The sequence below is a fragment of the Pleurodeles waltl genome, chromosome 2_2, assembly GCF_031143425.1.
Source record: "Pleurodeles waltl isolate 20211129_DDA chromosome 2_2, aPleWal1.hap1.20221129, whole genome shotgun sequence".
Lineage (NCBI taxonomy): Eukaryota > Metazoa > Chordata > Amphibia > Caudata > Salamandridae > Pleurodeles > Pleurodeles waltl.
This window is the reverse complement of record NC_090439.1, coordinates 67769361-67796623: the sequence shown is the minus strand read 5'-3', so window position 1 is coordinate 67796623 and position 27263 is coordinate 67769361. Positions and strand designations below refer to the sequence as shown.

Sequence of the window (27263 nt, the reverse complement as noted above, 5' to 3'; positions counted from 1 at the left end):
GGGCATTTAGACATCAATGCAGTGCTCTTCCTGGTGCCTTGAGCCAGTGACCGAAACATTTCATAATTTTCTTCATGCAAGAATGTACTTAGTAATGCCTTCCCTAAGTGCCAATGAAACCCAGAATTTCTGTTGCAAGCTGGTCGAGTGAGGTAGTTTTTTTTTTGTTTAACCTCAGTGGCCCAGTACAATTAGTACCTAGAGCTGCGACATGAAGCTTACTCTAAGGTACAGAAGTAAGGTGTGCTTGCAGTTCTACAGGCCTCGGCTTTAATGAACACTGTAGTTAGAGTTCACCTGTGGAACATGCATGCCTAGCCCTTTGTATTTGACCTGCCTTCCCAAATTAGGGATGACTCCATTCCATCCCTGGACCTGTCCTTAAAGGAAGTCAGAGGTGCAGTGGATCTGTTAAAAAATAAAACTGTCACTCTGTTTGTGTCCAGTGACAAAAGATGGTCCAGGTAGCAATCCTAGGTATACTCCACAGTCAGCGAGAGACCTCATTTTCATTCCACCTCTCAAGCCCTTCTCATCTCAAGTTGCTGGCTATTAAATTTGAGATATTTTCAAAGTGGTATCACATTCCTTTCCTTTACTGTACTAAGACAGGGAATGCACATGTCCAGGATGGACTTTAAGTTGTCCTGACATTTGACCTCCTGTTTTATATTTTTTCCATCTTTTTTTGTCAGTCAGCAGTGAACGTTCTACAGTGCTTAATCCCATGTGGAGCAGCACCACAAACCCCACAAACCTTTGATATACATTTTAAATGGTGCTTTCGTTGGTAGGGGAACGTATCACCTGAACATTCGTTTCGTATGGACTAATCACTAGGAGAGCCTGCATTGCTTGTCACTAACATTGCTTATTTATTTTACAGGTCAGAAATCCCATACTGCGCAGAATCAACAGGTCCAGGGTACTGGAGGAAAGGATTCCACTGTGGTTAAGGTATGTGGAGCATCAAAGGGAATGGTAAGATGGTGAAAAAGATTTGAAGAACCCTCTTCGCCTCTCAAGAATGACCAACTCTGGAAACCCTCCTAGCAGGGGGAGCCAGAGACAGGAGGAGATTCAGTGCACCCCTCCTGCAAAGTGACCAGATCTTTGCATTACTGGCACATACCATGCTGGGAAGACATTTTGTTGCAAGTAATTAATTTTATGAGGATTTGGCTTTGATGCCAAACCAACAATGACCGTGATCTGGAGACCTCATCTGTGGCTCCCCTTGTTGCTTCTTCCCACTCCACATCTTCTTGAGAGTTGCCACCCTATCTAGTCATTGTTATATGGCTGCTGTACGCTAGTGGTTTTACCTTCTACAGCTCTTGAAGCATTTTGCCACTAGAATGACTTTCAAAACCAATAAGGTTTGCCTGGGTGGTGCTGTCTCTTGCTCTCCACATGTATGGAAAAAAATACATATGCCCATCCATGGCTGCAGAACCTCCACCCAACACTGTTGATAGTGGCAAGCCAGTTTGATTTTTAACTTGGCTCTGTCTCCTTTCCTGCTGCTGGGCATGAAATGGAGGAGGAAAATCCAGTTGGGCAAAGATGTTTCCTTGGTTTGTGGTTTTCGCCACTTCAAATATCAGCCACTAATGTTACCAGCCTGATAACTTGTTAACCAGTGACAGGCCTCTCTCCGGAGATGGATGTATTTCTCCAAACAGGTTCAGGAAACAAAGGTTTCACTTCCTTGATGCTGTGATCTTCTCCTGACCAGGCTACCTTCAAATTTCTGTTCAATTTGCATTCCCTTCAGCAAGATCTGCTGGACAGGGTGCAAGGCGGTCTTTGTCTTGTTCCAAAAGAAGACATTCATTCTTATCCTTTTGTCACACCACCGCTAATATTGTTTCATGATGTGTTGAAAACCATCAGTTCAAGTTTCCTCTGGTTTTACTTTGCTGAAATTTCTAGCGATTGTGGTGCAACCCAGGAGGTGGTTCCAGACTTGTGGAGTTCCTCAGTCGTTTTCATTCAGACATGGACTTGCAAAGGGTATTCCTACTGGATGCAAATAACAGAAAAACCTGTATATTCAATTTCTTTGTGTCCATTTTGCCTAATGGTTCTTTCCCACTTTCCCCTTTCACATTTTCTTGTCCTTGAACTCCGAATACTTAGGGAATTGAGTGCAGGGCATGCATATGGGGCCAACTGTTTACAGTAGCCCTTTACCTCTGTTAGAATAATCTACATCCAGGTAGTTTGGAGCACAAATGGCAAGTCTTCCCTTCTGGCAGTGGAGTATTTTGGGCATTAAGAAACCCATGAGGAATGTTTTTTTAAGTGAGTGTGTATGTTCTGTTCCAGCACTAGGAGTCTAGTGCAGATCTTCCATTGCAGAATATGAACTCCATTATTACTCTGGATTTTAAGGTGGCTGAGAAATTGGATATAATCAACAAAGTTGACAAAACCAATGACTCTTAACTGCATGTTGACACAGGAGAATGCTTTTTTTAGCTATTGAAATTGGAGTCTTTGGAATTAAAGTGTTTTTTCTCTGAGATTCAGTATCAACCTGTGATCAGTGTCAACATGTTCTTTCCTTCCCATAGAGAATATATTAATCTATTCCTCATCTCTTAATAACATTCATATGTTAATTATGCTGTGAGCAGATTCTGAATGTGGTGAACAGTTTACAGATCTTCTTACCTAAGTTGAGCATAGATTCCGTCACCTGCATCAATGCAATTTTTGCTTGCATGATATATGGGCTTGAATTCCTTCAATTGTTTGCTGGCTATCTTACTCGCAGTGCTGTAATCCCTCTCGTACTCCTTGCAGGCTGGGGTTCAACTGTTACTGTTTAAGTATAGTCTGTGACCATTCTCGAAGATGATATTTTAAAAACTGAAGGATAAATTACTTAATAAGCAGAGTAAAAGGCTCAGCAGGTTCCATTTATATGGATGCATGCCTAGGCAACACTAGTGCTTTATCACAAAGTGTTTTTATGTTTTTATTTTTTTATTTTTTTTATATGTGCTATGTGTATGCTCAGGTGGAAGCTACATTTTATTAATGAGATGTGCATTGATCTAAGACCTCAATACTCGCAAACATTTTCCCAGGGGCCGCAAAGTGTGGTCTGTGGTGTGCCAGTGGGCTGCATTGATGCCAGCAAGGTGGGTGCTTTGTGAGGAGAGTGGTTAATGTGGGCGCAATCGCTAGCTCAGGAGATTCAGGTGTTAAAATGAAGTCACTTGATTATTGAATTGGAATGAAGTAGAATTAATTGCACAATATGGAACCAGAAAATCGGGGATCAGTCCAGGCTTCCCCACTTGACCAAACTATGTGATCCTAGACAATTATCTAATTTTACTTTGCCTCCTTTTTCTTCGATATGACATACAAGAACACCTTGAAATACTTGAGTTCTGGATATGTGCTGCACAAAAGCGTCTCTCTTGTGTTTGATTCAATAAGCTATACTGTTGTCTGAGTATAATAACTCAGACCACCCAGAAGGTACTATGTGACCAATGAATTTCCTCTTAGTTCACTATTGGCGTTGTTGTCAGGGTGGGCGGAGGCTTGAATATTTCTATGTTCATTTTTGAAAGTTCAGTTTTAAAAATACTTCTGAATGCACTGATACAATCGTATGTGCTAAGGAGCATTTGCATGTTAATGAAATAAACTTTTTTCAAGTTTGAAGGGGCTTTATCTTATTTTTACACGTTTGTTGCAAAACCTCTTTTAAAATGCTTTCCTAAAGTTAAGTGGTGCAGGACACCTGACTGGATTCTTCTCTATTATTTCAGTTAGCGTAAATAAAAGCTTGTGATTCACTTAACTTCTTTCTGAAAGTTACGGCTCAATCAAGAACACAGCAGCCTTGTGCAGACACTCTGATGGGGGCTGCATGTGAAGGTCAGGAGGGCCGCATGCATTCCCTGGGTCGTACTTTGAGTATTGCTGATCTAAGGGGTAAAACGTGCTGAAAAATTCCTCTTAAGATCCTTCGGTCCTTAACAAAATGCTGAAAGCTTCATAAACCGGTCTTTGGCGAATCTTGCATTACTGTCTAGAAAGGAAAATATTATTTTTCCTATTACAGGACACAACTGTGTAGGATTTGTGCTTCCAGAAGAGGAAGTTTAAGAGAAAATCAGTGAATTAACTTCACTGGGTGAAGTACAAAGTGTCAGATCTTGCTAATAGTCCACAAATGAATTTGCGCTTGACGAGCATGTTTTACCAAAGGCTGTATAGTTTTCTTAAGGTTATTTTCTTTGAGTAGTTTAGGCACTGTCCTTTTTACAAGGTGAAAAGGATCCATAGTATGCAAAGTAAGTACTTGACACCCTTATAACATTGAATCTTTGAAGGAGTATGCCATGGTATCATTCCACCTCTCATCAGTAGTTGGATCTTGTCTCTGGCTGACGTAACAGATCTGATAATTGTGAAACTGAATCTAGAAGTTGAAAATAAGAAATCTCTAGATTTTACCTCCAAGACAGAGGTAACTCTAACAGTCTTAAATTTCAGTGCATAAATAATAATGCACAATGATGCAATAATAATGCTTGCATTGCAGTAAGTTTTACTGTGTGTCAGTAAAGCAGATAGGGGCATGCATCCTAGTGATGCTTCTATGGGTTCTCCTTTAGAGATTTAATATTGCAGCTTTCCAAGGTAAGTAAAGGCTTTCTTTATTTCTTCATGTACAATGTTTGGAAAAGAGGGGTTCTGTATTTGCAGTTTATTATACCAGTCAGAGGATAAGAAGATGTCATAAAGAATTGTTTAAAATCTAAAATGAGTGTTTGTGCAGTCCACATTTATTATTCTTGTCACTGTGAAATTTGTGTGATATTCAGTTTACTGCCAATAAGTTTAAAAAAAATGTTATCTCCATATTATGTACACAAAATTGACTCTAATGTAATATAGAAATTTGTTATCATCCCTTTGGTCCAGAAATATACTGAGGTGCTTCATTATGGCACATTTCTCAACAATTGGGTTTATTAATTCTTTTCTTTCTTGCTGTTTCAGTTTTGGGAGGGGGAGGTGTTGTCACTGAGTTGTTATAGTATAGTTTTACCCAACCAAACATAAGAAAATGAATGAGCTTGTCTCTGACATTGAAGTACTTGTCCAGATTAGAATCTTGTTTTAAATAAGTTAACTATTAAAATGCCTACCAGACTGCTCAATGTGGCTGTAAGGAAATGCCTCCTTGGCATGGTTGCCCCCTGACTTTTTGCCTTTGCTGATGCTATGTTTACAACTGAAAGTGTGCTGAGGCCTGCTAACCAGGCCCCAACACCAGTGTTCTTTCCCTAACCTGTACTTTTGTATCCACAATTGGCAGACCCTGGCATCCAGATAAGTCCCTTGTAAATGGTACTTCTAGTACCAAGGGCCCTGATGCCAAGGAAGGTCTCTAAGGGCTGCAGCATGTCTTATGCCACCCTGGAGACCTCTCACTCAGCACAGACACACTGCTTGCCAGCTTGTGTGTGCTAGTGAGAACAAAACGAGTAAGTCGACATGGCACTCCCCTCAGGGTGCCATGCCAGCCTCTCACTGCCTATGCAAGTATAGGTCAGTCACCCCTCTAGCAGGCCTTACAGCCCTAAGGCAGGGTGCACTATACCATAGGTGAGGGTACCAGTGCATGAGCATGGTACCCCTACAGTGTCTAAACAAAACCTTAGACATTGTAAGTGCAGGGTAGCCATAAGAGTATATGGTCTGGGAGTTTGTCAAACACGAACTCCACAGCACCATAATGGCTACACTGAAAACTGGGAAGTTTGGTATCAAACTTCTCAGCACAATAAATGCACACTGATGCCAGTGTACATTTTATTGCAAAATACACCCCAGAGGGCACCTTAGAGGTGCCCCCTGAAACTTAACCGACTGTCTGTGTAGGCTGACTAGTTCCAGCAGCCTGCCACACTAGAGACATGTTGCTGGCCCCATGGGGAGAGTGCCTTTGTCACTCTGAGGCCAGTAACAAAGCCTGCACTGGGTGGAGATGCTAGCACCTCCCCCAGGCAGGAGCTGTAACACCTGGCGGTGAGCCTCAAAGGCTCACCCCTTTGTCACAGCCCAGCAGGGCACTCCAGCTTAGTGGAGTTGCCCGCCCCCTCCGGCCACGGCCCCCACTTTTGGCGGCAAGGCTGGAGGGAACAAAGAAAGCAACAAGGAGGAGTCACTGGCCAGTCAGGACATCCCCTAAGGTGTCCTGAGCTGAGGTGACTCTAACTTTTAGAAATCCTCCATCTTGCAGATGGAGGATTCCCCCAATAGGGTTAGGATTGTGACCCCCTCCCCTTGGGAGGAGGCACAAAGAGGGTGTACCCACCCTCAGGGCTAGTAGCCATTGGCTACTAACCCCCCAGACCTAAACACGCCCTTAAATTTAGTATTTAAGGGCTACCCTGAACCCTAGAAAATTAGATTCCTGCAACAACAAGAAGAAGGACTGCCCAGCTGAAAACCCCTGCAGAGGAAGACCAGAAGACAACAACTGCCTTGGCTCCAGAAACTCACCGGCCTGTCTCCTGCCTTCCAAAGAACTCTGCTCCAGCGACGCCTTCCAAGGGACCAGCGACCTCTGAATCCTCTGAGGACTGCCCTGCTTCGAAAAAGACAAGAAACTCCCGAGGACAGCGGACCTGCTCCAAAAAGACTGCAACTTTGTTTCAAGAAGCAGCTTTAAAGAACCCTGCAACTCCCCGCAAGAAGCGTGAGACTTGCAACACTGCACCCGGCGACCCCGACTCGGCTGGTGGAGAACCAACACCTCAGGGAGGACCCCCGGACTACTCTACGACTGTGAGTACCAAAACCTGTCCCCCCTGAGCCCCCACAGCGCCGCCTGCAGAGGGAATCCCGAGGCTTCCCCTGACCGCGACTCTCTGAAACCTAAGTCCCGACGCCTGGAAAAGACCCTGCACCCGCAGCCCCCAGGACCTGAAGGACCGGACTTTCACTGGAGAAGTGACCCCCAGGAGTCCCTCTCCCTTGCCCAAGTGGAGGTTTCCCTGAGGAAGCCCCCCTTGCCTGCCTGCAGCGCTGAAGAGATCCCTTGATCTCTCATTGACTAACATTGCGAACCCGACGCTTGTTTCTACACTGCACCCGGCCGCCCCCGCGCTGCTGAGGGTGAAATTTCTGTGTGGGCTTGTGTCCCCCCCGGTGCCCTACAAAACCCCCCTGGTCTGCCCTCCGAAGACGCGGGTACTTACCTGCAAGCAGACCGGAACCGGGGCACCCCCTTCTCTCCATTCTAGCCTATTCGTTTTGGGCACCACTTTGAACTCTGCACCTGACCGGCCCTGAGCTGCTGGTGTGGTGACTTTGGGGTTGCTCTGAACCCCCAACGGTGGGCTACCTTGGACCAAGAACTGAACCCTGTAAGTGTCTTACTTACCTGGTAAAACTAACAAAAACTTACCTCCCCCAGGAACTGTGAAAATTGCACTGTGTCCACTTTTGAAATAGCTATTTGTGAATAACTTGAAAAGTATACATGCAATTGAAATGATTCAAAGTTCCTAATGTACTTACCTGCAATACCTTTCAAAGAAGATATTACATGTTAAATTTGAACCTGTGGTTCTTAAAATAAACTAAGAAAAGATATGTTCGATGGCATCTGTCGCTGTAGATACGCATGTTCTGCAATAGCTCGCCATCTGGTGTTGGGCCGGAGTGTTACAAGTTGTTTTTCTTCGAAGAAGTCTTTCGAGTCACGGGACCGAGTGACTCCTCCTTTTGTCTCCATTGCGCATGGGCGTCGACTCCATCTTCGATTGTTTTTTTTCCGCCATCGGGTTCGGACGTGTTCCTGTCGCTCCGAGTTTCGGAACGGACAAAATAGTTAATTTCGGAAGATTTTCGTCGGTATTGTTGCGTTCGGGATCGGCGTACTTAGATTCAACACCGCATCGAAGATCGAAGAGCTCCGGTGCCCTTCGGGGTAGTTTTTCGATCCTCCGTCGGGGCCTGGTCGGCCCGACCGCGTGCTGAGGAACGCCGATGGAACGGACCCCGTTCCGTTTCTGCCCCAAATGCCACAATAAATACCCCTACACAGACCAACACTTGGTCTGCAACCTGTGCCTGTCACCTGAGCACAGCGAAGACACCTGCGAGGCCTGTCGTGCGTTCCGGTCCCGAAAAACACTCCGAGACCGTCGAGCCAGAAGACTTCAAATGGCGTCCGCACCGACAGCCCGACGGGAGTTCGAGGAACAGGAGGAGGAAGGTACCTTCTCGATCCAAGACTCAGACTCCGAAGGATTCGACGATACACAAACCGTGAGTAAGACGTCGAAAAACACACAGAGAAACATTTACAAGGCCCAGGGGACGCCACTTCCACCAGGCCATGGCTCGACCCATAAATTCGGTGACCGACCGTCGGCACCGAAAAAGGCCAAAACAGTGCCGAGATCGTCCGACTCCGGTCGAGACACCGGCACGCAGCCTTCTCGGGACCGAGAAAGTGCTGGAGACAAGCCTCGACACCGAGATACCGGTGTGGACACGGCTCGACGCCGAGACAGCGGCACCGAAACAGATCGACGCCGAGAGGTTTCGGCCCCGAAAAGGAAAAAAGTCACCTCGGAGCCGAAAAAACACGCAGACAAAGTTTCGACGCCGAAACAAACTGCAAGCGACCCAGCTTCAGGCTCTTATACAGAAGAGCACTCGCTAACCTCCCAAATGCAAAAGCATAGGTTTGAGGAAGAGCTACAAGCAACTGATGTGGACCATACGCAAAAGCGTATCTTCATTCAGCAGGGGACAGGAAAAATAAGCACCCTTCCCCCCATTAGGAGAAAGAGAAGGTTGGAGTTCCAGACGGAACAAGCACCACAACCAAAAGTGGTTAAAAGAATTACACCACCACCCTCTCCTCCGCCCGTGATTAACGTTTCACCAGCACAAACTCCATCTCACTCCCCAGCTCACACCACCATGAGCCAGGGCGACCAAGATCAGGACGCATGGGACCTATACGACGCCCCAGTGTCAGATAACAGCCCGGAGGCCTACCCTACAAAGCCATCTCCACCAGAAGACAGCACCGCGTACTCTCAGGTGGTGGCTAGAGCAGCACAATTTCATAACGTAAGCCTCCACTCAGAACAGGTCGAGGATGATTTCTTGTTCAACACACTCTCCTCCACCCACAGCTCCTACCAAAGCCTGCCTATGCTCCCTGGTATGCTACGGCACGCAAAAGACATATTTAAGGAGCCGGTCAAAAGTAGGGCAATCACACCACGGGTGGAAAAGAAGTATAAGCCGCCTCCTACGGACCCGGTTTTCATCACTACACAGCTGCCACCAGACTCTGTTGTTGTAGGAGCAGCTAGGAAAAGGGCCAACTCTCACACATCTGGAGATGCACCACCCCCAGATAAAGAAAGCCGCAAGTTCGATGCAGCTGGTAAAAGAGTCGCAGCACAAGCTGCAAACCAGTGGCGCATCGCGAACTCCCAGGCACTACTTGCGCGCTATGACAGAGCCCACTGGGACGAGATGCAACATCTCATTGAACATCTGCCCAAGGACTTCCAAAATAGGGCGAAACAAGTGGTTGAGGAGGGACAGACCATCTCCAACAACCAGATACGTTCCTCCATGGACGCTGCAGATACAGCTGCACGGACAATTAATACATCTGTAACTATCAGACGGCATGCATGGCTCCGAACGTCTGGATTTAAACCAGAGATTCAACAAGCAGTTCTCAATATGCCTTTTAATGAAAAAGAACTGTTCGGTCCAGAAGTGGACACAGCGATTGAGAAACTCAAAAAAGATACGGACACTGCCAAAGCCATGGGCGCACTCTACTCCCCGCAGAGCAGAGGAAATTACAGCACATTCCGTAAAACGCCCTTTCGAGGGGGGTTTCGGGGTCAAAGCACACAAGCCAGCACCTCACAAGCAACACCGTCCACTTACCAGGGACAGTATAGAGGAGGTTTTCGGGGACAATATAGAGGAGGGCAATTCCCTAGAAATAGAGGGAGATTTCAAAGCCCCAAAACCCCTACTACTAAACAATGACTCACATGTCACTCACCCCCTCCACACAACACCAGTGGGGGGAAGAATAGGTCATTATTACAAAGCATGGGAGGAAATCACTACAGACACTTGGGTTCTAGCAATTATCCAACATGGTTATTGCATAGAATTTCTACAATTCCCTCCAAACATACCACCAAAAGCACAAAATTTAACAACACACCATTCCAATCTCCTGGAGATAGAAGTGCAGGCACTATTGCAAAAGAATGCAATCGAATTAGTGCCAAACACACAAATAAACACAGGAGTTTACTCACTGTACTTTCTGATACCAAAGAAGGACAAAACGCTGAGACCAATCCTAGACCTCAGAGTAGTGAACACTTTCATCAAATCAGACCACTTCCACATGGTCACACTACAAGAAGTATTGCCATTGCTAAAACTACACGACTACATGGCAACTTTAGACCTCAAGGATGCTTATTTCCATATACCAATACACCCATCTCACAGGAAATACCTAAGGTTCGTATTCAAAGGAATACATTACCAATTCAAGGTACTGCCTTTCGGATTAACAACCGCACCAAGAGTCTTTACCAAATGTCTAGCGGTAGTCGCTGCACACATAAGAAGGCAGCAAATACATGTGTTCCCATATTTGGACGACTGGCTAATCAAGGGCCATTCGTTCATACAGTGCTCAAATCACACAAATCAGATCATACAAACCCTCTTCAAACTCGGGTTCACCGTCAATTTCACAAAATCCAAAATTCTGCCACGCAAGGTACAACAATACCTGGGAGCCATAATAGACACATCAAAGGGAGTAGCCACTCCAAGTCCACAAAGAATTCAAAATTTCAACACCATCATACAACGCATGTATCCAACACAAAAGATACAGGCAAAGATGGTATTACAACTCCTAGGCATGATGTCATCATGCATAGCCATTGTCCCAAACGCAAGACTGCACATGAGGCCCTTACAACAATGCCTAGCATCACAGTGGTCTCAAGCACAGGGTCACCTTCTAGATCTGGTGTTAATAGACCGCCAAACTTACCTCTCGCTTCTATGGTGGAACAACATAAATTTAAACAAGGGGCGGCCTTTCCAAGACCCAGTGCCACAATACGTAATAACAACAGATGCTTCCATGACAGGGTGGGGAGCACACCTCAATCAACACAGCATACAAGGACAATGGAACGTACATCAAACAAAACTGCATATCAATCACCTAGAACTGCTAGCAGTTTTTCAAGCACTAAAAGCTTTCCAACCAATAATAGTTCACAAATACATTCTCGTCAAAACAGACAACATGACAACAATGTATTATCTAAACAAGCAGGGAGGGACGCACTCCACGCAGTTAAGCCTGCTAGCACAAAAAATTTGGCATTGGGCAATTCACAACCAAATTCGCCTAATTGCACAGTTTATACCAGGGATACAAAATCAACTCGCAGACAATCTCTCTCGAGATCACCAACAGGTCCACGAATGGGAAATTCACCCCCAAATTCTGAACACTTATTTCAAACTCTGGGGAACGCCTCAGATAGACTTGTTTGCGACAAGGGAGAACGCAAAATGCCAAAACTTCGCATCCAGGTACCCACACAAACAATCCCAAGGCAATGCCCTATGGATGAACTGGTCAGGGATATTTGCTTACGCTTTTCCTCCTCTCCCTCTCCTTCCTTACCTGGTAAACAAACTCAGTCAAAGCAAACTCAAACTCATATTGATAGCACCAACTTGGGCAAGGCAACCCTGGTACACAACGCTGCTAGACCTATCAGTGGTACCCTGCATCAAATTGCCCAACAGGCCAGATCTGTTGACACAGCACAACCAAAAGATCAGACACCCAGATCCAGCATCGCTGAATCTAGCAATCTGGCTCCTGAAATCCTAGAATTCGGGCACTTACAACTTACCCAAGAATGTATGGAAGTCATAAAACAAGCAAGAAGGCCATCCACCAGGCACTGCTATGCAAGTAAATGGAAGAGGTTTGTTTGCTACTGCCATATTAATCAAATACAACCATTACACACAACTCCAGAACATGTAGTGGGTTACTTGCTTCACTTACAAAAATCTAACCTGGCTTTCTCTTCCATTAAAATACACCTTGCAGCAATATCTGCATACCTGCAAACTACCTATTCAACTTCCCTATATAAAATACCAGTCATTAAAGCATTCATGGAGGGCCTTAGGAGAATTATACCACCAAGAACACCACCTGTTCCTTCATGGAACCTAAATGTTGTCCTAACTAGACTTATGGGTCCACCTTTTGAACCCATGCACTCCTGCGACATACAGTTCCTAACCTGGAAGGTGGCATTTCTCATCGCCATTACTTCCCTGAGAAGAGTAAGCGAGATTCAGGCGTTTACTATACAGGAACCTTTTATACAACTACACAAAAATAAAGTCGTCCTAAGGACCAATCCTAAATTTTTGCCAAAGGTTATTTCACCGTTCCATCTAAATCAAACAGTGGAACTTCCAGTGTTCTTTCCACAGCCAGATACCGTAGCTGAAAGGGCACTACATACATTAGATGTCAAAAGAGCATTAATGTATTACATTGACAGAACAAAAAACATCAGAAAGACTAAACAACTCTTTATTGCATTTCAAAAACCTCACGCAGGAAACCCAATTTCAAAACAAGGTATAGCCAGATGGATAGTTAAATGCATCCAAATCTGCTACCTTAAAGCTAAACGACAGCTGCCCATTACACCAAGGGCACACTCAACCAGAAAGAAAGGTGCTACCATGGCCTTTCTAGGAAACATCCCAATGCAAGAAATATGTAAGGCAGCCACATGGTCTACGCCTCACACATTCACCAAGCACTACTGTGTAGACGTGTTATCCGCACAACAAGCCACAGTAGGTCAAGCTGTATTAAGGACATTATTTCAGACTACTTCCACTCCTACAGGCTGATCCACCGCTTTTGGGGAAATAACTGCTTACTAGTCTATTGCAGAACATGCGTATCTACAGCGACAGATGCCATCGAACTGAAAATGTCACTTACCCAGTGTACATCTGTTCGTGGCATCGGTCGCAGTAGATTCGCATGTGCCCACCCGCCTCCCCGGGAGCCTGTAGCAGTTTGGAAGTTACCTTCAATTATTTATATATGTATCATCTCAACCGTAAATAGGTGCATACTTAGTCACTCCATTGCATGGGCACTATTACTACAATTCAACTCCTACCTCACCCTCTGCGGGGAAAAACAATCGAAGATGGAGTCGACGCCCATGCGCAATGGAGACAAAAGGAGGAGTCACTCGGTCCCGTGACTCGAAAGACTTCTTCGAAGAAAAACAACTTGTAACACTCCGGCCCAACACCAGATGGCGAGCTATTGCAGAACATGCGAATCTACTGCGACCGATGCCACGAACAGATGTACACTGGGTAAGTGACATTTTCATTTTCTATAACAAAACCTATTGGCTGGATTTGTCTCTGAGTGTGTGTACCTCATTTATTGTCTATGTGTGTGTACAACAAATGCTTAACACTACTCCTTGGATAAGCCTACTGCTCGACCACACTACCACAAAATAGAGCATTAGTATTATCTCTTTTTACCACTATTTTACCTCTAAGGGGAACCCTTGGACTCTGTGCATGCTATTCCTTACTTTGAAATAGCACATACAGAGCCAACTTCCTACAGTGGCCAAAGGAGAATTGTGACAATTGCCTGATAAGTTTGTAATTTTCTTACTTCCATGTGGATCCTACAGTTGACATGCTGTCCTCATGTAAACACATAGTGTAAAATTGGGCAAGCAGGCACCGCATAATGTGCTTTGTGATTTATTTATTTATTTTTCTCCCTGCTCACTGATGTGGCTTTTTATTTTAGCAGAGTGGAGTTTTTGTAGCTTTCCACTGCGGAAGGGATTACCTTGGAAGTGATTTGTAGATAGTTAATTGTAGTGTTCCAGCCTTTCCACCCACTGTTTGGTGTATACATCAGTTCACATGTACAAGGCATTATGTTTATGATTTATATCCCAGTACATCACCTCTCTGTGAGGTGGGTGAGTTTGGGGACAAAGGGAGCAAAAATGCTTAATTCTTCATGCTCCACCCGTTCCTATTTTCACTCTCCCCTGACCAGTCTGCCACAGTGGGAAAGCAACACAACAAACTTTGAAAGGGAACTCTAGATCAATTGTTTTCTGTATCTGGTAATGCTGAGGCTGAATCAGTTTCATGCTGCAGCAGCCTTCCACTTGAGGAAGGATTATTTGTTGGTACTTGTACAGTTGTTTCTATGCATGTTTTACTACTTAGGTCTGTACTTCTATCTCATTCGGTTACCAAAGTTATTTATCTTTTCCTCCAGTAGAATGACACGCACAAGGTCTCTCCATTTTTCCATATAAATATGCTTTCCTGATAGGCTAGCAGCTTCACCCTGATTCCAAGCCTGTTACTAAAGACACTTCAAGTGGGCAGAATTCCTTGCGATCTTGGGGAGCCATATTCAAGGAAGGCCTGTAAGGCCAAATTTTCATTTCTGATGGAAGGTAATGGTCTACTCTGAACACAACAGGATTCAAGCCGTGGCATGACTGCAGGAAACAGATGTCATTCAAGTACCCACACGTAGGCAATCTGGGAGCAGGAGGTGAAGTTTTGTCTCACCAAGCATAAGAATGTTGCATTTGAAATTGGTCTTATTCCAAGTTTCAGGGCCATTCTTGATCGCAGTCATAAGGTCAGTCACTCATGAAGTCTTGTGCTTGCTTGAAGTATTCCAGCAAGTCAACACAAGTGCCACTCTACGCTATCCCACTGGCATTTTCTGGCTTGAGACCAGTTCAGCATTTTGTCTTGCCTTTACTAGAAATCCTTGGGCTGTCAATGACGTAAGGCAATGCTGCAGTTTTTCACAATGCTACAGGCTCCCTCTAGTACACTTTCATGCTCCAGTGAACCTTGGACCCCTGGTTGGACATCCACAGGTGGGCCATCCCTGGGCCAAAAATATTCACTCCGGATTTGTTCTTGGGCCTGTATCTGGAATTGGTCCAGAGTTCAACTCTAGACCCAAGGTTCACACCAGTTCCTGCCATGCGGATGCCGGATTCAAATGCTATTTTGGTTTAAGTTACTGAGCTGATGACTTCATGCATCAGGCCTGCTCAATGCTATGAAATAACTAAAGCACAAGCAGTGGTTATAGATCCAGACCTTCATCCTCGGTCTCCCCATTAACTGCAGTACTATCAGAAGATAGGGACACTCTTCTCTGCCAAATCTGATGTGGTGCATAACAAATATCCATCAGAACATTGATTATGACAAATAGGGGAATAATCTACTCACTCCAAATATTAAAATGACAAAGGGATGTATTTAGACTTCCACAATGCCAGTGGGCTAGTATGTCATTAGAAACAGAGTTGGACTCACCACCTGGACCATCAACAGAAGAAAGTGCCTCTTCTGCTGTAGTAGTGCATAGAAATGCTAGAGTTGCTGTTGCCTGTTTTGCAAACCAAAGCCAGTGTGACTTTTTTTTTCTTCTTCTCTCAAATGGATCCATCATCATCCGAGCCACTGTTAGCATTTCAGTGAAGCCCTTGGAGAAACTCCTGGATTCTTGGTCTAAGTCTTACTCTTCCTTTCCGATAAGGCCACATGTGGAAAGATTGCACCAGCCCCTGGCAATCCAGAATTTTATGACCCAATACCCAATGCCTAAGTCTTGCGGTGCAAGCATCCAGAAGTGAAGTAATTTCAAATACTTTTTCTTCAAACCCTCCTCTCCCCTCCCCAGGTGGGGTGGTATGAGGGGTTGGGAGGTGCACCTCCATAATGGCACCTCTTGGCACCAACCTTAATGCTTAGCTGATTGAACTAATGCCATTTTGTTTCTGTCCTCTGTGCCATTCAAACTTTCCCCACCCCGACCAACATCTAGTATGTTACTTGTGCCTCTCACTACCACCAGGAAGCTACCTGCAATGCCTGCAAATCATTCTGGTCGAGGAAGACTCTTCGGAACCCAAGAGTTTGTAGGTTGAAGATAGCTCACAAGACTCCAAATGACACCTGGGACAACATTGGGGATGAACACATCCGGAAGGATCCAGAACAGGAGGAAGCCTTATCGATCCAGGACTCCGATGTAAAGTCGGATATCTAAAGCCACGAGGTATTATCAGCTCAACCCATGAGTACTGTGGCCTTTCCTGCCCCCCCAAGATTATTAAAACACCCCCTGCAGAGGTCGTTAGACCACCACTGCCACCAGGACATGTCTGGATCTGAAAACAACAACTTTGGCTGCCCTGCCCTGCCCTGCAGTTCTGAAAATAGCCAAGACCAAAATAGTGTCTTTGGCTTCGACCTCTGGCACCTCTGTCCGAGACATTGTTGAAATCTCTGTCCGAATGTAAGCCACTGCTTTGGCTCTGAGCCGGCCAGCTATCACCTCTGCTTCACTGCCGACAGAATTGTGTCAAACCACAGAGCCAAGAACATCAGAGCATAGAAACTCTAGCCAGTCTTCAGCTACACCTTTACCTGTGGGACCCATTTTGGAGACTATGGATGCTCTGCAGCGCCACCTTCATATCCAGGAGTGTGCAGGGTGCATTATTGCTTCTTCCCCTGTACTTTTCAAGAGGAAACTGTCCTTCCTTCCAAGAGGCTTTAGACACTTCTCCACCTCCAAAGGTTACTAAGAACAAGGCTACTAGCACACCTCACAAGCCTCCTCCTGATTCAGCTTATCCACCTCCTGCACCCCCTGCTTCTCCTCCACCTCTTCCCTCCTCATTCACCTGCCTCACTTAATGCAGGAGATTTTACACCTATAGGATCCCTTGTATATTCTGGGTAAGATTTGGATGGGAAACAGCTGGACCCAGATCCATGGGATACAAATGACCCTGACCCAATGTTGATCAACGGTCCAGATTTGTACCACGCATGTCCCTCCCTACCAGAGAATAGTATTTCCAGGAGTTAGTGGCAACGGCAGCCCTCTTCCACAATGTAGAGCTGCACATGGGCCCCATTGAACTGGACGTCCTGTTCAATACCCTTACATCTACCCATAAGGGATATCCAGTTGCTCCCTATGCTCCCTGGCATATAAAAATATAAGCCTGCTCCCTCAGATCCTCTTTGTTCACAGGCCCTTCCAGACTCTATAGTAACCACCACTGCACGAAAATGTGCTAAAAGCTAAGCCACAGGGGACCTCTCGTCCTCATGACAAGGAAAGTAAAAAGTGAGATGCTGCTGGTAAAAGGGTGGCTGCTCAGGCAGCTAACCGTTGGTGTTTTGCCAGTTCACAGGCCTTACTAGCCAGGTATAACCAGGCTCACAGAGATGAAATGGAGGAGCCCCTCTAGTTTCTCCCAGAAGAGCATCACGAAAGAGGACAGCAAATTGTTGCTGAGGGACAAACCACTACATCCATACGATGTGCTCTAGACACTGCACATATAGCTGCATGTGGCATTAATACCAGTGTTTTGATAAGGAGACACATGTGGCTTTGATGCTCTGGATTTAAACCAGAGATCCAGCAAGCGGTGCTCAACCTGCCCTTTGATAAGGAGCGTCTTTTTGTCCCTCAAGTGGATTCTACCCCTGAGCAGCTGAAAAGCGACAGACACAACAAAAACCATAGGTGCTCTACAGTCCCCTTCTCCTTCAGAGGTGGTTACAGATCCACGACTTCAGAGGTATCTACCTCCCAACCCAGACAGCCTTCAACCTCTGATTCTAGGGGTTTCTTTTGGGGGGCCCTACATATGTAATAACCACAAGGACAGAGATAAGAGCACTGCCTCAGAAAGCACTACCTGCGCTGCAAAGCAATAACTACCTCTGTGCCCCTCTCCCTGCCCTCTCTACACCTGTTGGGGGACGATTTCAAAATTCACTATGGGTTAACATCACCAAGGACCATTGGGGGCCTTTCTGTTATCCAAAATGGTTATTGTCTGGAAATCATTACCACTCCTCTAAATATCCCCCCTCGCTCTCACAGACTGTCCCACAAGCATTTCACCCTTCTCAAGCAAGAGGTGAAGCCATCAAGCCTGTTCCCTTACAACGCCAAGTATCAGGAATATACTCCCTATACTTCCTCAGTCCCAAAAAAGACTGCTCTTTCGGGCCTAATCTGGAACTCAAACCATTAAACCACTACATTCTCTCAGAACACTTTAATATGATTACTCTTCAAGATGTTATTCCACTTCTACAACAGTGTGACTTTACGGCCCTAGATCTAAACAAGCCTACTTCCATATTCCCATCCACGCTTCACACTGAAAATTACTAAGATTTGTGGTTGCAGGCAAACTTTACCAGTTAAAAGACTTTCCTTTCGGAGTCACAACTGATCCCAAAGTCTTCGCAAAGTGCTTAGCCGTAGTTGCCGTACACCTCAGAAGAGAAAACATATACGAGTTCCCTTACCTAAACGACTGGCTTATTAAAACAAGCACACTACCACAGTGTCAGTATTACCCTTGGATGACAGTGGACCCGCTTCACAGGCTTGGATTTACAATCAGCTTAGCCAAATATTATCTTCAATATCTTCTGATACAGCCCTATTTAGGAGCTATTCTTACTGCAGAGATGGGGGCTAGCATACTGTTAGAAACGGAGTCTCTGGTTGGCAGTCAGTTTGCACTCTGTCCAAGCAGGAACCATCACTCTAGTCAGTGTAGCGGGGATACACACTTATGATAAACCCTGCTTCCCACACCCACCCCCTTGGTTAGCTTGGAACAAGCAGCCAGGCTTATGTCAAAGGCAATGTGTAAAGTATTTGTACCAACACACAGTTATATAGTGAAAACACCATAAAATGGACACAACATAGGTTTAGAAAAATAGCCAATATTTATCTAAATAAAAAAAGACCAAAACAACAAAAACCCAATGTAGGAAGTTGGCTCTGTATGTGCTATTTCAAAGTAAGGAGTAGCATGCACAGAGTCCAAGGGTTCCCCTTAGAGGTAAGATAGTGGCAAAAAGAGATAATACTAATGCTCTATTTTGTGGTAGTGTGGTCGAGCAGTAGGCTTATCAAAGGAGTAGTGTTAAGCATTTGTTGTACATACACACAGGCAATAAATGAGGAACACACACTCAGAGACAAATCCAGCCAATAGGTTTTGTTATAGAAAAATATCTTTTCTTAGTTTATTTTAAGAACCACAGGTTCAAATTCTACATGTAATATCTAATTTGAAAGGTATGGCAGGTAAGTACTTTAGGAACTTTGAATCATTACATTAGCATGTATACTTTTTACATAAAACACAATAAGCTGTTTTAAAAGTGGACACAGTGCAATTTTCACAGTTCCTGGGGGAGGTAAGTTTTTGTTAGTTTTGTCAGGTAAGTAAATCACTTACAAGTCTCAGGTTTGGGTCCAAGGTAGCCCACCGTTGGGGGTTCAGAGCAACCCCAAAGTTACCACACCAGCAGCTCAGGGCCGGTCAGGTGCAGAGGTCAAAGAGGTGCCCAAAACGCATAGGCTGCAATGGAGAGAAGGGGGTGCCCCGGTTCCGGTCGGCCAGCAGGTAAGTACCCACGTCTTCGGAGGGCAGACCAGGGGGTTTTGTAGGGCACCGGGGGGGACACGAGTTCACACAAAAAGTACACCCTCAGCGGCACTGGGGCGGCCGGGTGCAGTGTAGAAACAAGCGTCTGGTTTTCAATGTAAATCAATGAGAGATCAAGGGATCTCTTCAGCGTTGCGGGCAGGCAAGGGGGGGGGGGGCTCCTCGGGGTAGCCACCACCTGAGCAAGGGAGAGGGCCTCCTGGGGGTCACTCCTGCACAGGAGTTCCGTTCCTTTCGGTGCTGGGGGCTGCGGGTGCAGAGTCTTTTCCAGCCGTCGGGAAAGGGAGTTCAGGCAGTCGCGGTCAGGGGGAGCCTCGGGATTCCCTCTGCAGGCGTCGCTGTGGGGGCTCAGGGGGGACAACTTTGGTTACTCACGGTCTCGGAGTCGCCGGAGGGTCCTCCCTGAGGTGTTGGTTCTCCACCAGTCGAGTCGGGGTCGCCGGGTGCAGTGTTGCAAGTCTCACGCTTCTTGCGGGGAGTTGCAGGGGTCTTTAAGTCTGCTCCTTGAAACAAAGTTGCAGTTCTTTTGGAGCAGGGCCGCTGTCCTCGGGAGTTCCTCGGTTTGTTTGAAGCAGGGCAGTCCTCTGAGGATTCAGAGGTCGCTGGTCCTTTGGAAAGCGTCGCTGGAGCAGGGTTCTTTGGAAGGCAGGAGACAGGCCGGTAGGACTGGGGCCAAAGCAGTTGGTGTCTTCTGTTCTTCCTTTGCAGGGGGTTTTCAGCTCAGTAGTCTTCTTCTTGTAGGTTTCAGGAATCTAAATTCTTAGGTTCAGGGAAGCCCTTAAATACCAAATTTAAGGGCGTGTTTAGGTCTGGGGGGTTAGTAGCCAATGGCTACTAGCCCTGAGGGTGGGTACACCCTCTTTGTGCCTCCTCCCAAGGGGAGGGGGTCACATCCCTAATCCTATTGGGGAATCCTCCATCTGCAAGATGGAGGATTTCTAAAAGTTAGAGTCACTTCAGCTCAGGACACCTTAGGGGCTGTCCTGACTGGCCAGTGACTCCTCCTTGTTATTCTCATTATTTTCTCCGGCCTTGCCGCCAAAAGTGGGGGCCGTGGCCGGAGGGGGCGGGCAACTCCACTAGCTGGAGTGTCCTGCGGTGCTGGCACAAAGGGGTGAGCCTTTGAGGCTCACCGCCAGGTGTGACAGCTCCTGCCTGGGGGAGGTGTTAGCATCTCCGCCCAGTGCAGGCTTTGTTACTGGCCTCAGAGTGACAAAGGCACTCTCCCCATGGGGCCAGCAACATGTCTCGGTTGTGGCAGGCTGCTGGAACTAGTCAGCCTACACAGATAGTCGGCTAAGGTTTCAGGGGGCACCTCTAAGGTGCCCTCTGGGGTGTATTTCACAATAAAATGTACACTGGCATCAGTGTGCATTTATTGTGCTGAGAAGTTTGATACCAAACTTCCCAGTTTTCAGTGTAGCCATTATGGTGCTGTGGAGTCTGTGTTTGACAGACTCCCAGACCATATACTCTTATGGCTACCCTGCAGTTACAATTAGCCATTGGCTACTAACCCCCCAGACCTAAACACGCCCTTAAATTTAGTATTTAAGGGCTACCCTGAACCCTAGAAAATTAGATTCCTGCAACAAGAAGAAGGACTGCCCCGCTGAAAACCCCTGCAGCGGAAGACCAGAAGACGACAACTGCCTTGGCTCCAGAAACTCACCGGCCTGTCTCCTGCCTTCCAAAGATCCTGCTCCAGCGACGCCTTCCGAAGGGACCAGCGACCTCGACATCCTCTGAGGACTGCCCCTGCTTCGAAAAGACAAGAAACTCCCGAGGACAGCGGACCTGCTCCAAGAAAAGCTGCAACTTTGTTTCCAGCAGCTTTAAAGAACCCTGCAAGCTCCCCGCAAGAAGCGTGAGACTTGCCACACTGCACCCGGCGACCCCGACTCGGCTGGTGGCGATCCAACACCTCAGGAGGGACCCCAGGACTACTCTGATACTGTGAGTACCAAAACCTGTCCCCCCTGAGCCCCCACAGCGCCGCCTGCAGAGGGAATCCCGAGGCTTCCCCTGACCGCGACTCTTTGAACCTAAAGTCCCGACGCCTGGGAGAGACCCTGCACCCGCAGCCCCCAGGACCTGAAGGACCGGACTTTCACTGGAGAAGTGACCCCCAGGAGTCCCTCTCCCTTGCCCAAGTGGAGGTTTCCCCGAGGAATCCCCCCCTTGCCTGCCTGCAGCGCTGAAGAGATCCCGAGATCTCTCATAGACTAACATTGCGAACCCGACGCCTGTTCCTACACTGCACCCGGCCGCCCCCGCGCTGCTGAGGGTGAAATTTCTGTGTGGACTTGTGTCCCCCCCGGTGCCCTACAAAACCCCCCTGGTCTGCCCTCCGAAGACGCGGGTACTTACCTGCAAGCAGACCGGAACCGGGGCACCCCCTTCTCTCCATTCTAGCCTATGTGTTTTGGGCACCACTTTGAACTCTGCACCTGACCGGCCCTGAGCTGCTGGTGTGGTGACTTTGGGGTTGCCCTGAACCCCCAACGGTGGGCTACCTTGGACCAAGAACTGAACCCCGTAAGTGTCTTACTTACCTGGTTAACCTAACAAATACTTACCTCCCCTAGGAACTGTGAAAATTGCACTAAGTGTCCACTTTTAAAACAGCTATTTGTGAATAAAAGTATACATGCAATTTTGATGATTTGAAGTTCCTAAAGTACTTAGCTGCAATACCTTTCGAATGAGATATTACATGTAGAATTTGAACCTGTGGTTCTTAAAATAAACTAAGAAAATATATTTTTCTATATAAAAACCTATTGGCTGGATTTGTCTCTGAGTGTGTGTACCTCATTTATTGTCTATGTGTATGTACAACAAATGCTTAACACTACTCCTTGGATAAGCCTACTGCTCGACCACACTACCACAAAATAGAGCATTAGTATTATCTATTTTTACCACTATTTTACCTCTAAGGGGAACCCTTGGACTCTGTGCATGCTATTCCTTACTTTGAAATAGCACATACAGAGCCAACTTCCTACAGTTGGGCTTAGACACTGTAGGGGCACAGTACTCATGTACTGGTGCCCTCACCTATGGTATAGTGCACCCTGCCTTAGGGCTGTAAGGCCTACTAGAGGGGTGACTTATCTATACTGCATAGGCAGTGTGAGGTTGGCATGGCACCCTAAGGGGAGTGCCATGTTGACTTACTCGTTTTGTTCTCACCAGCACACACAAGCTGGTAAGCAGTGTCTGTGCTGAGTGAGGGGTCCCCAGGGTGGCATAAGATATGCTGCAGCCCTTAGAGACCTTCCCTGGCATCAGGGCCCTTGGTACCAGGGGTACCAGTTACAAGGGACTTACCTGGATGCCAGGGTGTGCCAATTGTGGAATCAAAAGTACAGGTTAGGGAAAGAACACTGGTGCTGGGGCCTGGTTAGCAGGCTTCAGCACACTTTCAATTCAAAACATAGCATCAGCAAAGGCAAAAAGTCAGGGGGTATCCATGCCAAGGAGGCATTTCCTTACACAACCCCCCCCCCCCCAAACGAAAGAGGATGAGACTAACCTTTCCCAAGAGAGTCTTCATTTTCTAAGTGGAAGAACCTGGAAAGGCCATCTGCATTGGCATGGCCAGTCCCAGGTCTGTGTTCCACTATAAAGTCCATTCCCTGTAGGGAGATGGACCACCTCAACAGTTTTGGATTTTCACCTTTCATTTGCATCAGCCATCTGAGAGGTCTGTGGTCAGTCTGAACTAGGAAGTGAGTACCAAAGAGGTATGGTCTGAGCTTCTTCAGGGACCAAACCACAGCAAAGGCCTCCCTCTCAATGGCACTCCAACGCTGCTCCCTGGGGAGTAACCTCCTGCTAATGTAAGCAACAGGCTGGTCAAGGCCATCATCATTTGTTTGGGACAAAACTGCCCCTATCCCATGTTCAGAGGCATCTGTTTGCACAATGAACTGCTTGGAGTAATCTGGAGCTTTTAGAACTGGTGCTGTGCACATAGCTTGTTTCTGATGGATACAACTACCTGTGGATTCCTCACCTCATGAATACTCCTATGGCGCCAGCATTCTACGGAAATCTTCTTACTAGTCTCTGCACGTCGACGAGGACGTCACTGTCTCGCACGCGACGCCGTCTGACGTCATACAGGCAATAAGAGGTCCTCGACGACGTGCGGACGTCAGTTCCCTTTTTTCCGTGCATTCGAAACGGTTATCTTCGAGGGAGCAACTGTTACTCTTGCGGTTACAGTGTATATCTTGCTGCGTACTCTTTCTCTGTGGAAATAATGTCGCAGAGAAAGTCTGGATTTAAGCCTTGTCGTGAGTGTGGAGGCAAGATGTCGGTGACGGATCCTCATTCCGATTGCCTTTGGTGTTTGAGCTCCGACCACGACGTCTCGACTTGTGATTCGTGTCAGCACATGAATCCGAAGGCCATTAAAGAACGCGAGGCGAAGCTGTTTATGGCCAAGTCAAAGGAGAAGCATCACAAGAAAAAGTCTTCTCCAAGACATCGGCGTCATCGAGACTCCCGGCGCCGTAGAGAATCTCGGCGTCATTCAAGGGAGGCTCGTTCCAGGTCTCCGGATCGGCGCCGGAGGACATGGGAGGTCAGCCCCACGGTGACGCCGCATCCTTCGACGCCGTTGCTCTCTCCGACGTCTCCAACTTCGCCTGGACAGGCGTCAGTGATTGAGGTATTGGAGCCTCAGGTGTTTTCTCCGGCGCAGACGCCGAGGCCGGCGTCGGGGTCGCCTCCGAGTCAGGCACCCCAGTATCCGGCTTTTCCCACCCCTGGAGCCGATAGTTCCGCATTCTTGAATGCGATGTATGCCATCTTCCAACAGATGGCTCCAGGGGGTGCTCCGGCTGGGCCTTTGGCCTTTTCTTTGGGTGATCCTGCGCCTCTTCGGCCGGCACCCTTTATGCCCTTTCTCCCGTTTGGGAACGTGGGCTCGGCGCCAGTGTCGGCGCCGGTGGCCGCTCCGATGGCTTCGGAGGGATTGGCCCCAGGGATTTCCATCCCGTCGACGTCGAGATTTCGGCCTGTGACTCCGGTGGGTCCATCCGTTTCATCTGCTCTTCAGTCGGCGCCGAAGTTACCTGTGGCGCCGGATGCGGCGTCAGTGGCTTCGGAAGATCGGCGCCGATCTTCGGCGGAGGTGTTGTCGACTCCGCGGATTGAGCAACGACTGCATTCAAGGAGGCGTGCTCTCCGGGTACTAGAGGAGCAGGAGTACCAACGAGCCCTAGAGGAAGGAGAGCTAGAGGACTCGGGTGATGGGCTGCGTGGACTGGAGTCGGCCAGTGGGCTGGACACTTCCCCTGAGTGGGACCTTTCGTCCCCGGGGGAATATACCGAGGAAGCTGCTTCCTTTCATACAGTGGTACGGAAGGCAGCTAGTTTTTTGGACCTGCCTTTGCCGGTGGTGGAGGCGAAACAAAACCTTTTGACAGAGGTGTTGCATCCGGCCTCAGCCGCGGCGGAGCCTCTATTACCTTTTAATGACGCTCTGCTGGATCCGGTTTTAGAGGTGTGGAAGAAGCCGGCATCTTCCCCAGCAGTTCACAGAGCCGTGGCCAGGAGGTATCGGGCGGCTCCAACTGATCCTGGTTTCCTATCTAGGCACCCTACGCCGGAGAGCTTGGTTGTGCAGGCCTCCTGTTCGTCCAAATCAGCGCCTGGTTCTTTCCCGACGGTGCCTGGGGACAGAGACTCAAAAAAGCTAGAGGCGCAGTCGAAGAAGATTTTTTCGTCCTGCAGTCTGGCGTTAAAAGCCACTAATGCGACCTGTATCCTGGGGAGGTATATTCATGCTCTGATGGATGACATCTCCTCTTCGTTTACAGAGCTTCCCCAGGGTCTTTTGGATCTTGTCTCTGATGCCCAGGCTGCTGCGACCCAAATTATCCAGACGGGACTGGATACCACCGACTCGGTAGCCAGAGCAATGGGCACAACTGTGGTGGAAAGGAGACCGGCCTGGCTACGTAACTCGGGCTTTTCGGCAGATGTACAGTCCACATTGTTGGATCTCCCGTTTGATGGGGACAAACTGTTTGGGGCTAAGGCTGATTCGGCCTTGGAACGTTTTAAGGAGAGCAGGGCCACGGCTAAGTCGTTGGGACTCCAAGCTCCTTCTTCCACGGCCTCTTCCAGATTCTTCAGGAGGTTTCGTGGATTTGGGCGTGGCTCTTCCTCCTCTTCCTTTCGGGGAAGATATCAGCAACCTGCCTCTTCCCATCCCTATAGATCTTTTAGGGGGAGGGGTAGGGTCCGCACCAGGGGAGCCTCTCAGCAGCACTCTGCCTCTTCCTCATCCTCTGGCGGGGTGCAGCAGGGGAAGCAGCCTTAGGCTTCCACCATTTCCCACTCACTCCTCTCCTGTAGGGGGAAGATTACAGCATTTTCTCACCAAATGGGAGACTGTTACGTCGGACACTTGGGTTCTCAGTGTTGTGGGAAAAGGCTACACCCTTCCCTTTCGGGAGTTTCCGCCCCTCATCCCGCCCCGCCCTTCGTATTGTTCACAAGAACACCTCCTGTTGCTAGAACAGGAGGTAGAAGTCCTCCTTTTAAAGGGCGCGGTGGAGTTGGTCCCGGAGCAGGAAAGGGGTCGAGGAGTTTACTCAAGGTATTTCCTGATTCCCAAGAAGGATGGTCGTTTGAGACCAATTCTGGACCTGAGGATCTTGAATTGGTTCCTCAAGCAGGAAAAGTTCAAGATGCTGACCCTAGCACAGGTGCTTTTGGCGTTGAACATGGAAGACTGGATGGTGTCTGTCGACTTGCAGGATGCTTACTTTCATATCCCGATACTCAAGTCACACAGGAAGTATCTCCGGTTTGTGGTGGGATCGCAACACTACCAGTTTGCGGTCCTTCCGTTTGGTCTTACTTCAGCACCTCGAGTCTTCACGAAGGTGATGTCGGTGGTTGCGGCAGAGCTCAGAAGGAAGGGGATAGCAGTATTCCCTTACTTGGACGATTGGTTGATCAAAGCCAAGTCCCCGGAGCTTGTGTTGCGTCATCTGCAGTCAACAACCCAGTTGTTGTTCGACCTGGGCTTTTCGGTGAACGAGCCCAAATCTCACCTGGAGCCCTCTCAGCGCCTCCTGTTCATAGGGGCAGTACTGGATACGACATTGGGTCGGGCCTTTCCTCCGCCTCAGCGGATTCAAGATATTCAGGATTTGGTTCCAATGTTTCGAAATGGAGCGGTAGTTCCAGTCCTCAAGGTCCTTCGTCTGCTCGGTCTTTTTGCCTCCTGCATTCTGTTGGTCACGCATGCTCGCTGGCACATGAGGGCTCTTCAGTGGTGCCTCCGAAGGCAGTGGTCTCAACACAGAGGGGATCTAGAGGGTACTGTCAAGATCTCCAGAGATGCTGCTGTGGATTTGAAGTGGTGGATTGCAAGCAACAATCTTTCACAAGGAAAGCCGTTCCAGCAGTCGCCACCAGTGGCCACAGTCATAACGGATGCTTCCACTCTAGGGTGGGGAGCTCATCTGGGGGATCTGGAGATCAAAGGTCTTTGGTCTCCAGAGGAACAGA

The 27263-nt window shown here is 47.6% G+C and overlaps 1 protein-coding gene across 1 annotated transcript in view; it reads left to right on the top strand.

Annotated features, from left to right (window-relative positions):
• Positions 1–27263, top strand: part of LOC138280199 (tol-Pal system protein TolA-like) — a 689969-nt gene that overhangs the window by 453813 nt on the left and 208893 nt on the right. The window contains exon 16 of the mRNA XM_069219461.1: positions 887–957. Within this exon, the coding sequence (XP_069075562.1) occupies positions 887–957 (71 nt within the window). The remainder of the gene's footprint in view (positions 1–886; positions 958–27263) is intronic.